The 15,522-nt window shown below is 31.2% G+C and overlaps 1 protein-coding gene across 3 annotated transcripts in view; it reads right to left on the bottom strand.

Moving 5' to 3' along the window:
- Positions 1-1,589: 1,589 nt before the first annotated feature.
- Positions 1,590-15,522, bottom strand: part of LOC143258424 (transmembrane protein 39A) — a 53,727-nt gene continuing 39,794 nt past the window's right edge. For all 3 annotated transcript variants that reach the window (XM_076517337.1, XM_076517338.1, XM_076517339.1), the window contains 3 exons: positions 9,333-9,517; positions 5,720-5,840; positions 1,590-2,024 (listed from right to left, as the gene is read on the bottom strand). In XM_076517337.1, coding sequence (XP_076373452.1) covers positions 1,788-2,024; positions 5,720-5,840; positions 9,333-9,517 — 543 coding nt within the window. In that variant the 3' untranslated portion in view covers positions 1,590-1,787. The remainder of the gene's footprint in view (positions 2,025-5,719; positions 5,841-9,332; positions 9,518-15,522) is intronic.

Genomic DNA, 15,522 nt, shown 5'->3' on the forward strand with positions numbered 1-15,522 from the left:
CAAATATTCAAGCTATCATACCAAATGTCAAATGAACTTAATGATGCATACACAGAGAACCACTGGCAACAAGAAAGATGCAAGAAATATTGAAGACTGTGCTGGATGAGGCAGTGAAAGTGGATAATTTAAATTCAGAGACAGGCAATATGCACAAACAACTGTTCTTATATTCTCAAGTGGGTTGGCTATCTTGCAGAAAAGTACTTATCTACTTATTTGAGTTACATGATAAAATAAAAATATTTATTTGTGATATAATATTTCAAGGAAGCAAGTGTTTCAATAATTTTTCATGGCCAACAATGGTTGCATATTTCTCTGATATTTTTACATATTTGAATTGCTTAATTTGAGCAAACAATGGAGAGCTGTAACTAATTTTAAAGTCGAAGATAAAGTGAAAGCTATTATTATGTGATTACAGTTGTGGTCAAAATGTCTTTGAACGGGTGTGTCTGAATAATTTCCAACAAAACAATTTTCTTACAGCATCCAATAATGACCTCTCTCATGAAATAAGAAACCTTATCACTCATCACTTCCAGGGTAGGAGGAACAGCTTTAGAGATTATTTTCTTCTTTCTGATTCCAGTAACAAATGGATTAGGGATCCATTTAGTATAAATGAAACAAGTATCAAATATTTAACTGCAACTGATGAAAATAGCCTTGTTGAACTTCCATATGACATCTAATTGATTTGAAATTTCATTCAGTACATTGTATCAAAACTTTGGTTGCATGTGAAGAAAGATTACCTTGAATTGGCATACAAAGCACCAAGATATTTATTGCCCTTCCCAACACATAATTATGTTAGCACACTTTCTCCCAGCTGCCTTATATAAAATCAAAATACAAAAACCACATGAATATGGAACCTGATCTATGCTTAAAACTGTCTACAACTGAGCCTGAAGTTCTGAACACAGTATCAACCATCTCATTAAACAAGTAAGTTTTAATACTGCTGTTTGTTTAATTGTACACTTAGTTATATATTGTCTTTTAAACAAGTTAATTATTAATTAATAAAAACAGTTTGTTGGTTAAACAATATCATTAAGCAACATGGGGTCTGTGGGGAAAAAATAATAATAAATAGGATCCTTGGTGGTGGACCACTAGACTAGAAAAATATTATTGATAGAATAGGTTTACTAATAAATTTAATACAAGTAAAAAATAAATCATTTATAGCATGCCTTCTCTTGTTGAAACATTATGAAGCATATGTGGTTTGATTAGATAAAAATACATCTTCATACACTGCACTGACTTTTGTGTCACAGTATATATGGATGAAGTAATGACATAACTTGTGCATACTTTTAGGGTCCTTATTACAATAATCAAACAGTATATCATTGAAAACCTCTGGAGTATAATTTATAAGGCTAGAAAATTCCCTTTTAAGGGACATATTTCAACTTGTACAAGGCAAGTTTTAAATGTGGTTTTCTTATAAACTGCTCAAGAAAAGCATCATACCTTACAAAATTTACTACCACTTGAAAGTTTTACAGGTGAAGTAAGCTTTAAGATACATCTTTATATTAGTTTTCATTTAAAGAAGAAATGCCATACAGGTCTTGATGTAACCTTTATTTTGCCACAAATATGTTGTACAAAGTGTGTTTGAAAAGTTCTGAATTAGCTCTAACAATGTGAAGGATGGATTGTTTAAAATGCATTTTATATATTTACTTAATTAAGGTACTTGCTCTGTTTTATGAAAATATCATCCATCCTATTATATTACTGAATAACTTGGAAAGCACAAGTCAGCCACCCATCCTAGTGCCTTGCAGCATCTGTTCAGTGTGGTATATTTTACCAAGTACCAGGTACTCTCTGAGTATCTTGAAAAGTGTTGGGCAGTTCAGCAGCAGCATCAGAGCTGTAGAGACCATGTAGTTCCATTCAACTGATCGTATTAAGACTAATAGCTGCATAGTTATTAAAACCATCTGTAATCCTAGCAAGCCACTGATAGCTCCCATGGGGTCATTGAATACTCCCTAAGAAAAGGAAAAAAAGGCTCATATAGAAATAATATACTTACTATAACCAAAAGAACCTTATAAAAATAAACACACACGCACACACCATAATATATAATATTTTCATTAAAGTTAACAATTTACTTCTATATTTATGTCTGCCATTTTAGCACACAAATGTTCTTCATGGTGTAAATGCAATGAGCTGAGTCAATATTTTTCAATAAATAAAATAACAAGTCTCAAAATGAATCTACAATAAATATGTGAAACTTGTAACTTGCACCATAATATACTGCTCACTAGGTATAAGATCAATAAATATGCCTCTTAAATACACTCCTGATCCACATCAGTGATTACTCTACCAAGTATTCCTTTATTACATTTCAAGAGTAGTTGTGTAGTTACATTTTGTGGGTACTATCTATGTATCTCAAGTAATTTCTCTAATGCCTGTTAAGTAAACATGTACAAACACAAGTACAATATCTTTTCTTTCATGCAACTATGGCTCACATTCAATGTACTTTCTGATTCAGAAAACATAAACTGCTTATAATTCTCTCAATCTTCAGTTGTGATTAAGTCAGATACCTTATCTTTGCTTCAGCACCAAGACTGACCCAAAACATTATGGAAGCTAACCAAGTTCACATAACAAAGACAAGAGCAATCATTTTGGTACAAAAATAAGAAGTTCTTTGTCACACATGAGACTTTCCTTTAATGTTTGAGTTCATTAGAGTTTTTTAAAGCAAATCTCCTTTAATTCTTCCATTACTTTAATATTTAGTACTATCTGTTGAATATCAGTAAGTTTAAATGTCACAAAATAAGTTCATAGTTTGCCATTTAGATGCTACGAACACAACTTTTACATTTTATTTTAAGTATCCTTATTTGTTGTGCTTGACCATCTGGATACTGTAAAGTTTGCAAAATAATGATTAAGGGTAGGTACATTAAAAGATAATTCAGAACTATGGTGGGTATCTTAAGCTGCAGTTTAAGTTGTCACAACATCAGAATGTGAAAGAACAAAAATAGGCCCCTCATAGCCCAAGGATTTTACCAGCCGAGGAGAGAAACTGATGGAAAATCTGAATGTTTCAATAAATAGTTGAGTATAGTTAACAAGTACTGCTATACAAAGCCATGAGTCTCCCACTGGGACAGCAATAAGTCTATGGATTTACAAAGCTAAAATCAGGGTTTCATTTTCCAGTTGATCTTAGGCTGAGGTCAATCCCTGATATCTGTGATTTTTGCAGGATCAGTGTACACTTCACCCAAATTACCATATGACCAAGCAGTTCCACCTGAGATGGACATTATGGATGATTATTCTGGAACTTTGGGAAGAGCTGTTGCAGAAATCAAACACAATTTCAATAACTGGATTGCAGAAAAATCAAGTGCAACAGTCACAAACTATAGAACACAGTAATGGCACCAGCAGTTATAAGACAGGAGAGACTTTGGATACCACGTGACAGAAAGACTGAAGAACACTGGGAAGTGTTATGCACCATCAAAAATATGCAGAAGCATTTTTGTAGTTCCATTCATTAAAATATTTTGAGTTATGAAATGTGCATTACAAAGAAAAACCAACCATACTAGATAAAACTAATACAGAATTACAAGCTCTTCACTAAAGAACATCACCCTTGATATAGTTGATCTTCTAACTAAAACTAACAGGGATACATACTGATGTTTTTCTATTACTTCCTCAGGTGAATTAACACAAGTTCATCTACACATCTGCACATGTTAAACATTTGCAGTATAATTTTGATACAGCAGGTTAGTTTCACAAAATTTGATAGACTAAGTAAAGATTACATGTATACTGTATACCAAAAATATGATTTTTTAAAATAAATATTTTTACTAAAAATTTCTTTGTGAAAATAAAATCCGTTTCATTACTAGTATGAGTGCAAAGTGATTTTGTTATGATTCAAAAAAAACTATTCTTTCTCTCAAAATTCTCAAATGTTATTTGCATAATCTCTAAAACCTCTTTAATACATTTCAAATGTTTATTTTAAGCAAGATTTTATAATTTATGTTATTTTCTATACTCTAACCATGTGGGATCTGTCATTTGACCAACCTTATAACCACCATAAAGAAATAAGGAAATAAATATTGATTATGCTATTTTTGTGCTAGAGTGACTACATATTATAAACATAAAACTACAAATGTTTAGGTTAAGTGGCTTAAGTTTCATAACACTGTATATTTATAAATATATATAATGTATATTCATGCCATATACTGAAGTAAGTGTATTTTAGGGACTGATTTCAAAAATAGAAAGAGGTCAATAGGCTATAAACCCATACCTTGGCAAAATAAAAAGATACAAGGTTCTTATTTTATATTCTAGCTAGTTAAAATTAGTAGTTTGAGTATCTAATTTGTAAGAAACTACATACTTAATATTTTGGCATCACAAACACCTAATTTTAAACAATGCTGCATTCAACATACCATGCAGCTCACTAAAATCTATATTTAAATGTTCTTTGAATAATTACTTTTAAATTAAGAAATTAACTCATGTACAATTTTAAAATTTGAATTGTAATCTGCAATTTGATTCTAAACTTACTGACACATATCCAAAAAACAACAGTTCAATAATGCAATGACCCATTGCAAAAGGATTAAATCATGTCTACTGGTTGATACTTTAATACAGAGTATCACCATCACCCCTGATATAGCCAGTCCTCTGCCTAAACCTCACAAAGAAAATCAGTATATGCTGATTTTTACTGATTACTTCACTAAATGGACTGAAGCTTATGTATTAATTGATACTTTAGTACTGTCCATCATGAAATGTTGGCAGAGTAGGAGACAATACAATACAGAGCAAGTAAAGAGATCCATATGGATCAAGGAGCCAACTTCAACAGCTAGTTGTTTGCAAGGTTCAATGTTAAGTGTGTGCTTTATCATTTCCCCTTTGGCCTGACAACTTAGCTGAATGAGCAGTACAGATTATCAGGTAGGTATCTGCTCTGTTTCTTAACACTGAACACAAATTACAGATTCAATAGGGTCAGAGTTAAAATGCACATAAACCAACAAGACCTGGAGATATCAATTCTCTACAAGCTAAGCTTGTTCCAACTTCTCAGAATAGCATGAAAAAAATCCTAAAGAAACAGAGGAATCATAGAAAAATATTGTACGCAAAGTCTCATGAAAAGTAATATACACCACTGTAGGAATTTCAAAGTTTCAAATAGAATGTATAATATGGGAATTGAAATTGTATGAAGTTTATGTTTAATTAAGGCATCATCACTTGAACATTAATTAGAGGTTTTCATTAATACAATCAGTTACACCTACTCACATGTAAACACAATCAGCAATACTAATATCGGAACAATTAATACATTAACTGACATATTAAGATTTATTGTATTTTATTCAAAGCATGATGTATATATATCTGTCATGGAAACATTCTTTCTCAGGGCTTTTGAAGTAGTTAATTAATAATAAATTAAAGGTGATTGTATATGCTGCTAACAATATGAACATGTAAGTTTATAAAAATTAAATATATTTTCTTGTGAAAGTTTAACTACAGTAGACTGTATAAAGCATTACAATGAAAAACATTCAATTTTTGTTTAAATTGTAATACTACTAAACAATTTAAAAATTATACAACTTACAAAAAATCGGGAATGAGTTACATTTCCTGGTTCTGCAGCATTAGTCAGTCCTTCCGCTTTAAAAAGTCCTTTGGCGTGTTTTACCAAAGCTCCTTGGTGCCAAAGGGTTGAGTCTGACCAGCTGAGGGGTAAATATTCATAACATCATGCAATTCTGAAGTTTTATCAAATTCTTTACAGTATACATAGCACTGTATTATAGTACTAGTATAATAAATATAACTTAAGATTGGCTTTGACCCTCAAGCAATTTGCATTAAATATGTGCAAATAAAGTTACCATGTAATGAAATACATTTTAAAGATTGTAGTGATGAAAATAAAATAAAAAAATAACAATCAATCAATCAATCAGTTCCTCGAAATGTGACATGTACAAGAAAAACAAAGTGTTTCAGTTGTTTTCCCTATATTCAAACTTAGCCTCTTATGAAACAACAAAGTTAGAAACAAACAAATGTGATAGTGACATTTTGATTATTTGTATAGTTAGAATAATCAAAAACAGTAGTAACTGGAAACTCTAATTTCAATTAATCAGCTATTTTCATGACATTTAAATTAACTGTATTTTGGTTAAACAATAAAAGCAATAACCCAAAATACTAATTTTGATTAATATATTACTTTCTTAACAAATTATATAAACAGAATTTCAATTAATCATTTATTGGAATAAACAAAAACAGTTATAACTGAAAACACTATATTTGATTAATCATTATAATCATAAATTTCAGAGGTCAATTTATTTAAGTGGTACTAATTGATGTAATTACTACTTGTAAGCAGTCAATTATATCAATTAAATCATCAACCAAATATTGAAATAGGACTAATTACTTACTATTTAATTGTAATACCAGCATACATACACAGATTTTTATACCTAAACAAACCTAAATTTGTAAGTTATTTGAAGTTTCTTTAGCTAATCTTATATTTTTAAAAATTAGTTTGTATTATTTTATAAGCTGTATTGCAGAATACTATTTTGCAGTATCATTGCAAATATACTGTAGATGAGGCTAATACTAAAGTTAACATTAAAATTAATGCTGATGGTTAAATGTATAAAAGATCCATAAATACCTAAGTTCTTATGGTTAAATATTAAAGTAATAAATTGAAACTTCAAATAGTTAGATTGAATTATGGCTTGAATAGTATCATTGTTTAGTATGTGACCTCTAGATGTTGGTAAAACACTGATAAAGCTTCGTGCATTTGCAATGGACCAAGTATGGCCTAGTGGTTAATAAACTGAAATATGAAGGGTTCATAATAGTAATGACAATTAAGTCAACAATTCCTTTAAAATAACCCAAGATATACCAATGGGTATTACTGACTAGCTGCCATCGTCGAGTTCGTAAGGAGAATAACCCACAATAATACATCAGGTATTACTTACTAGTTGTCATCATCTGGTCCATAATTTATATAATTACACAAAGACACTGGTAGCACGGTTTATCAAAATATTTGCCAACATAAAAAAAATACATATTCAAAGTTTATAACAACAAAGTATGAGAACCACCACTTAATTCTAACAGTTCAAAATTAGAAACTGTTAATGCAAGTGGTTCTCTTGTAGGTTTGCATGGTTATATATATATATATGCTGTTGTAACCTTCTGTTTTTTTCTGTGTCATATATAAATTTCTAGATGCGGAGGTAATGAAACAATACAGTTGTTCATTTTCCCACCCAAATATTAGGTGGTTGGTAAGTAGACATCTGTTACAATGTGTTGTCTAGTTAACATTTTAATTTGTAACTGTTTTTCTGAACTATTGGGAAACAGGTTTTTGTAAAATATATTCTGTAAATTCTGAAAGACACAGAGATGTTACTTCATTTTCACAAATTATTATTTTAAATCATAAACCTGGTCTGTCAATTTTTTACTGTCTTTGAAACAGTTTGTCTGGCTGACAGGAAGTAACAACACAACTCCCAGTCTTCATTTGTGCATTTAAAGCTAGCACTTTCACAATAAATATACAGACAACTTTCCACTCTCTATAAACACATGCTAGAACTTCCACAATAAATATTCACACAACTTTTGACTCTCGATAAACATAAGTTAGGCTAGCACTTTCACAATAAATACAGACAACTTTCCACTCTCTATAAACATAAGCTAAAACTTTCACAATAAATATTCACACAACTTTCTACTCTCTATAAACATAAGTTATGCTAGCATTTTCACAATAAATATTCACACAACTTTCTACTCTCTATAAACATAAGTTAGGCTAGCACTTTCACAATAAATACAGATAACTTTCCACTCTCTATAAACATAAGCTAGCACTTTCACAATAAATATTCACACAACTTTCCACTCTCTATAAACATAAGCTAGCACTTTCACAATAAATATTCATACAACTTTCTACTCTCTATAAACATATGTTTGCACTTTCACAATAAATATTCACATAACTTTCTACTCTCTATAAACATATGTTTGCACTTTCACAATAAATATTCACATAACTTTCTACTCTCTATAAACATAAGTTACGCTAGCACTTTCACAATAAATATTCACATAACTTTCTTCTCTCTATAAACATAAGTTACACTAGCATTTTCACAATAAATATTCACACAACTTTCTACTCTCTGTAAACATAAGTTCAGCTAGCATTTTCACCATAAATATGGAGACAACTCTCCTCTCTCTATAAATGCATTTAAAGTTAGTACTTTTTTGCACAATAAATATGCAGACAGCTCTTCACTCTTCATAAACACATGTAAAATATAAAGCTAGCACTTTCACAAGAACTATGAAAACAACTCTCCCCTGTTGAGACACATATATTAAGCAAGCATTTTCAAAAGAAATATAGAGACAAAACTCTGCCCTTATAAATGTATGTTGAGCGAGTGATTTCATAAGGAATATAGTGAAATTCTCCACAAATAAATCCACAGTAAATACAGAGATAACTTTCCATTCTCCATAAACACATTAAACTGGTACTTTCACAACATATATGAAGAGAACTCTCCATATATGTATTTGAAGCTAGTAATTCTGTGAAAAACAGAGATAAATCTCCACTTCTCAGTACATGTAAATTTCTTGTCTTTCAGAGGTCTCTCAAAAAGTTAACTTATGACACCTTACATTTTAATGCAAAATCTCAATGTATTTTTCTCACACCTCAACTATTCATACATCTCAGTTTAATTACTGCCCATACAAATAGTGCTAAATTATTGTTTCTTTAAAAATGCATAAAGTGTTTACATTTGTGGAAGATAAATGAACTTTCTGTTAAGATAAACTAAAAATATCATAATAGTGATATATCCTTCTACATTATTGTTATACTCAAATTAGTATAGTTTAGTAGAAGCTAACTTCTTCATGTTGGATACACAAGACTTTTTAGTGTAAGAGTTATTATTTAGTTAATTTAATGATCTAATATATATATTTAATGATTATTTAGTTTTCACAACAAACGTGTTAAAAATAATTATTTTAAAAGAGATAGCTGTCACAAGTTTTGCTATGTAACTCGTTAGGAGTCATACATTTAAAGAAATATATAACAAACATAGTTACAAAAAAGAACTCACATATTATATGGAACATGAACATTTCTTGTTTCCAAATGTCGCCAACGGCCCAGATGTAGAGCAGATCTATGTAAAATATCACAATAACGAGGAGGGAAGCAGTGGACAACATACAATGTGAAAGTCCCCAGCCATACAAAAGCAACATGCTGAACAACCCACCAAAGATCATAATGTATGGCACCCTAGAAAAAAAAAAAAAAAAAAGAGCATTATTCTGTAGTGATATTAATGTTTTAATACCATGTATTCTTAAGATGGCTAGTATGGATATTAAAACTTTAATCAAAATAAAGTACAAAACAATGTTTCAAATTTCTTAGGTTACCTTCAGGTTAACTTAGAGAGTTTGCAACTGACCACTGACAGGCATGTCTTAGGGACAAGAGTGTAAATGGGTATGGGATTATAGGAGGCATTGCAGTTAGATATTAGGTTACTAATTAGTATAGATATAAAGTTGTTCTTTTATATTGGTTTAACTATGGTTTGAGTCGTTCTATAAGTAGGGCTTCTTTGATTCTGCCGTCTTCTTGAGAATACATTTTTACTTAAAATGGGTTTCTCATGATCACAAACACATCCATTTAGTAGTTCCCTTTCTTTTATCATTTTGTTTCTAAGCCCAATCAGCAGCTAAATATTACCTTTGTTACTTATTTCTACCTGTCCCAGTCTGTGCTCACTGTGGATGTATTTGAAAAGTATATAAGTATCAGGTTATCCCTTAAATAATGTCCAATTTTAGGTTCAGAAAAATGGAGAGGGTTTCAAACTCTTTTAATGTTATTTAAACAATAATGTATGTTGCATTATTATTAATTACTTCCTGCCAACGATTCACAAGCTTCTAAATACCACTTCTATAAAATTATTGGGGTTTGGAGGAAAAGAATGTTGAGATGGTAGTTTTGACATCTTCATGTGTTCCAAGCTCTTTTCCATCAAGATAGTTCTGCAAACTTTGGAATAGATGATAATCAGAAGGGGTAAGGTCTGGAGAATAAGGAGGATGCAGAAGTTTTTCCCAGTCTAGCTCTTCAATCATTGGAGATATGATCCTTGCATTATCTTGGTGTAACACAACACCTTTACAACTGAACAAAGCAGGCCTTTTTTTTTTTTCAGTGCAACATTCAAGCACTCTAACTATTGACAATAGAAGTCTGATGCAATCATTGCATTGAGTGGCAGCAACTCAAAGTGGATCACACCAGCAATATCCACCAAATGCTTAACAAGAGTTTCCTAGGGTGGAGGTCCATTTTTGGCTGTGTTTTAGCCAGTTTACCTGCACTGAACCATTGTCTGCAGTGCTTAACACTTTTAGAAAATATCCATTTTCCATCTCCAGTTACTAACCTGTCTAAAAAAGGTGAGTTATGTTCACAAGGGTGCAGAGAAGTGCAAATGTTCACTCTTGTTCTAAAGTTGGCTTCTGTTGAATAGGTTGAATTAAGCTTATGGGCTAGTTCTTCAACTGCTACAGCACAATCTTCATCAAGTGCAGCCAGCAATAGGTCATCATTAAACTCAACAGGACGACCTGAATATGGTGCATCACTTAAGCTGCAGTCACTTGATCTGAACTTCTGAAACCACCTTCAACATTTTCTTTCACTGAGAGACTCCGCACCATAAACACCTTGAATGTTTTGTATAATTTCTTCTGCACTATTGCCTTTTTTAAACTCATAAAGCATTATATGCCTAACGTGTTCCTAAGATACATCCATTTTCATAAGGGTTTATCAGATTAATGATCTGAAAAAGTGGAGTTGGGTTAGTTTCTTTTATTTGTCTGAACATTTTTATAAACGTCCTACTACATATTTTAGTCAATTAAAGCCTTCTACAAAGACAGAAATGATGATGCACTTTCTGTATTAAATTTTCAGACATTACTTATGGGATGACCTGATATTTAAGAGCTAATCTTATTTTAAATGTTTGAAAAGCATATACAGATAAGTATTCTGAATGTGTGTAACTATATATATACATTGATAGGTATACCTGCATCCATATAAAAACACATATATTGCATTTTTATTCTGTATTAATTTTTCTTTTGTATCACTGAAGGCTTTAATTTCATAGCCTTATACATTACATTGTATTATGATCTTACAGTTTGTAATATTGATTTTAATTTCAAAAGGGTTTTCATTCCTTTATTTGTTATATGATTAGTAAGCACTGTGTGTTAGGAAAGGAGACATGCATGTAAGTTTTGAATATGAATGACCATTTATTGTACTACCATACTATAACTTTTATTGTATTATATTTAATTTAGTTAAAGCCATCTTGGGGTTCAGACTAAGATAAGGAAGATAAAGGTTGTTATTTGCAAATGACACATACCTCACTCTCCCATACCATTTACATATCGACAAAACTTTTCCAAGTTTAATTTGGAGTTGGTTAAACGAGGTTGGGAAAAAGTACTTAAGTTCACCCTGGAGTACTACCTTCTGTTTACTGTCTGTCCAAGGAATATATCTGCTGTTTCATAAGGAAGTTGGGGTGTAAGGAATGGTGCAGAGACATTTTGGTGCATGTTTTCTGATTGGTTAACTAGGAAATATGTATTGTGGATGTAGGTTTAGATTCGTATTTGCCTCACCTCACCTCTAAGAATCAATATATGCTGTAAAAGTCCTATCACTGTTTTAGCATTTACTTAAATTTAATTTAACCTCTTCTATACAATAAAATAGTGACTACAACACAAGATCAGCTATTCTTATTTCAACTCAAGTTTCTTTTTTTCTTTGATTTCAACATATAAGATTTGTTTCTTTTCACTTGTAATTAATTTCTGCATGTGTTGTTGCACACACTTGATCCAAAAACCTTTAATTTCTGCATAGGTCTACTGTCTCTGTATTTACTATTTAGATTACCACAATACTGCCTGAAAAGACTACGAGCAGTGCTAAAGCAACTCAGTTCAAAAAGGTAAAAAACATTGAAGAGATACTGATCATTAGCTTTTATATCCTAAAACCATTTTTACGAGAAGACAGTTCTGTTACGAAATTGAGTACCAACAGCTTGACACATATGAAGCTATAGAGAAATTTTGTTCCCAATAGTTAATAAAAGAGCTTACAAATTGACACAGAAAAGCAGTAACATGGAAAAAGAACAAACAATGACAAAATATACATCACAACTTCAAATGTCAAGTCTGTCAGTAAAAATAAGTAAAAGTATAACATAAAAACTACAGCCAAGTGACTGCTTTATTATACTGCTCTGCATTGCATAAAAGACACAGACAATGTTGTTCTGAAATGTAATTTATTTACAAATGTTTGTAAGAAATTTGATGAGCAAATCTAAATAATCTCACAAGAAAAGATAAACCAGAACAAGTGTGAATTTATGAAACAATGACCACTTATAATAGTTGCTAAGACAAACTTTTTAACAATGCTGAAACACCGAATATTTTGCACTTAAAATTTATCATTTTTTTTATTTTCAGAGTTAACAGCACTTTAATGATAGTGACACTAAGTTTTGTGATTTGAAAAGAATAAATTCAGTGTTCAAAAACCAGATGCAAAACTGGAATCCATACTGTATGAAGACTGCACTAACAAGCCTAACAGCAACATTACTTATAAAGGGCAATGTAACATATGCCACAACTTCTGTATTGTAAAAGCAGGCAGGAGAATAGAATCCAGATTCAGGAAGCACAGGGGAACATCTTCCCATATTTTTGAGCACTGTAAATTAGATAAGTAGAGAACAGCCATGGAAAGCAGTGACATACTGGGTAAGGAGACAAATGCAAACAAATGTGGAATCAGGGAGGTTCTACTTGTACAGCAGCTCAAGCCAAGATTGAACCAATATAAAGAAACACCTGTATACCTATATTAATTAATAACCTAACATCTAACTGCAATGCCACCTACAATCTTGTACCTTTTACATTCTCATCCCTAAGACATGTACCCAGTAATATTCAGCTGCAAACTCTACTTTTAAACCTGAAAATAACCTAAGAAGGTCAAAATGTTCTGTGTACTTAACTTTAATTGAAGTCTTTAGAATACATTTTTACTTCAAATGGATTTCTCATCATCATGAACCACCAAATATTGGAAAGAGTGATAAGAAATATCATACAAAAATCACTAAAGGTAGATACATTTGGAAGACAATTTGTATCTATAATGATAAAAAATTATATGAGAATAAGCACTGAAAAGAAAAATGTCAATTAATAAGAATGCACCAAAGAAGAAAATACAAGTTTCAAATACATCTATAACTCAGCTGAAACAAATATTACCAAAGTAAATTAATATTCATTGGACAAAGTTGGAAAAATACAAAATTTTCAGACTATACAGTTTTTAACCTTTTTTGCAAATATGTAAAATTTTGCAAAAATATTAGGTTGTCCAGAAATAAATGTCATTTTTGAACTGTGGAGTTTGGAAAAGCATAAACCAGTGTTGTAAAACATGCTTTAACCAAAGTAAGCACTATTTGCTTCAACACACTTTTGTCAACACGTAAAAATGCTGTTTACACCACTGCTGTAGAAATCGGAGTTTCTATGGTCAGTGAGTTCCCTGAAAGCTTCTTCTGCAGCTGCCTGGTTTTGAAAGCATTTGTTATTCAAAAAGTTGTCAAAATGCTTGAAAAATGAAAATCTGTAAGGGAAAGGTCTGGGGAATAAAGTGGATGAGACAGAACATTGATTCCCAATTCATTCAATATTTGGAGCGTCATCCTTGACAGGTCTCATAATGCCAATTTTGTTGATTTTAAATTGCTCATGCAGAACCCACTTATCCAACTTTTTCGTCTTTCCAATTGCACTCAGGTGGTTGGCAATGCTCAATTTGCTTGTGCCTAGCTTTTCTACAAGCTTTCATGCTGTTGTGTGAGGGTCTGTCTCAACTGCTTCCCTTAATGTGTTTTAATCTAAGGATGGCTTCCTTTCACAATCTTTGTGGTCTCCATGTTGAAACCTTTACATTCAGTAACAGATCCATGACTAAATGCCTGGTTGGTATTCCGTGTAGTTTTGGTAGCTTTTTGTCCAAGTTTGAAGTCATAGCAGAAAATCGTACAAAAGTCCTTCTTGTCCATGCTGCCTTGGAGGTTGCAAAACTTACTCTGAGTAGAGTTGTAACAGCAACAACTAAGACACCTTGTAAGCAACAAATGTTGGATTAAACCAACCAACCAACCAATGATAAGTTACTCACACACTATTGGAGTCTTGAAATATTAACTGGTAAACACCACTGTTGTTGTACTTTTCTATTCTGTCTTTGTTGTTGGGCAACATTTTTCCTAGGTTGTTTTTACAGTAGAAGGCTAGTATGTAGATTTCTTTATTCAGTGTGTTATACATTTTGTGAGGTTTTCCAATGTAACTCATCTTAAACAATTTCTTTTTCTTTTTGATATTGTTTCATACATGTGGGTATATGGATTTCAAATTTTCCACTTTCAATTTTCAAACAACGTGCTAATTAACTTTGTTATATAATCACTGCTGACAACAATTTATATTATGATTTTAGATTCAGTTTTATAATCTTCACATGACAACAATGCATTGATAAATTTGTGTAAGAAACTATGGAACACAAGTTTGTGAGATATTGGATGGCTTAAAGAAGCATGTATGATGGTGTCACTCGAAGTCAAATTTACGAAGATTTTGAAAGAACATATACTGTTATGCGTGTTAATACTTAAGTCCAAAAAATTATATTTTCATTTCACCAAATTCCACAGTACATTTAATAAATTTGTTTTGGGAATTTAGAAAAGTTAAAAACTATTGAGTTGATGTTTGATTGTTGTCCAGAGACAAATAATGTCATAAACATATCTGTACAAATATTTAATGTTTTGTATTATTTCCATCACTAAACAATCTCTTTTCTAAATTATCCATGAAAACTTCTGCAAGGAAAGGAGACAAGGGAAACTCATAGATAATTCATTATTCTGTTTATATATTTGGTCATTAAATTTGAAGTTGTTCTAACTGACACAAGTGATTATTATTTTTTATACATTTTGGGCTTGAACAGGGTTTACTTTATCTATATCCATTACATTAATAATAATTTGTTTACATTTACTGATGGGTATATGCTGGTGAACAAACTATGAACATCAAAAGAAGCAATTTTGGCAT

The sequence above is a fragment of the Tachypleus tridentatus genome, chromosome 8 (genome assembly GCF_004210375.1).
Source record: "Tachypleus tridentatus isolate NWPU-2018 chromosome 8, ASM421037v1, whole genome shotgun sequence".
Classification (NCBI taxonomy): Eukaryota; Metazoa; Arthropoda; class Merostomata; order Xiphosura; family Limulidae; genus Tachypleus; species Tachypleus tridentatus.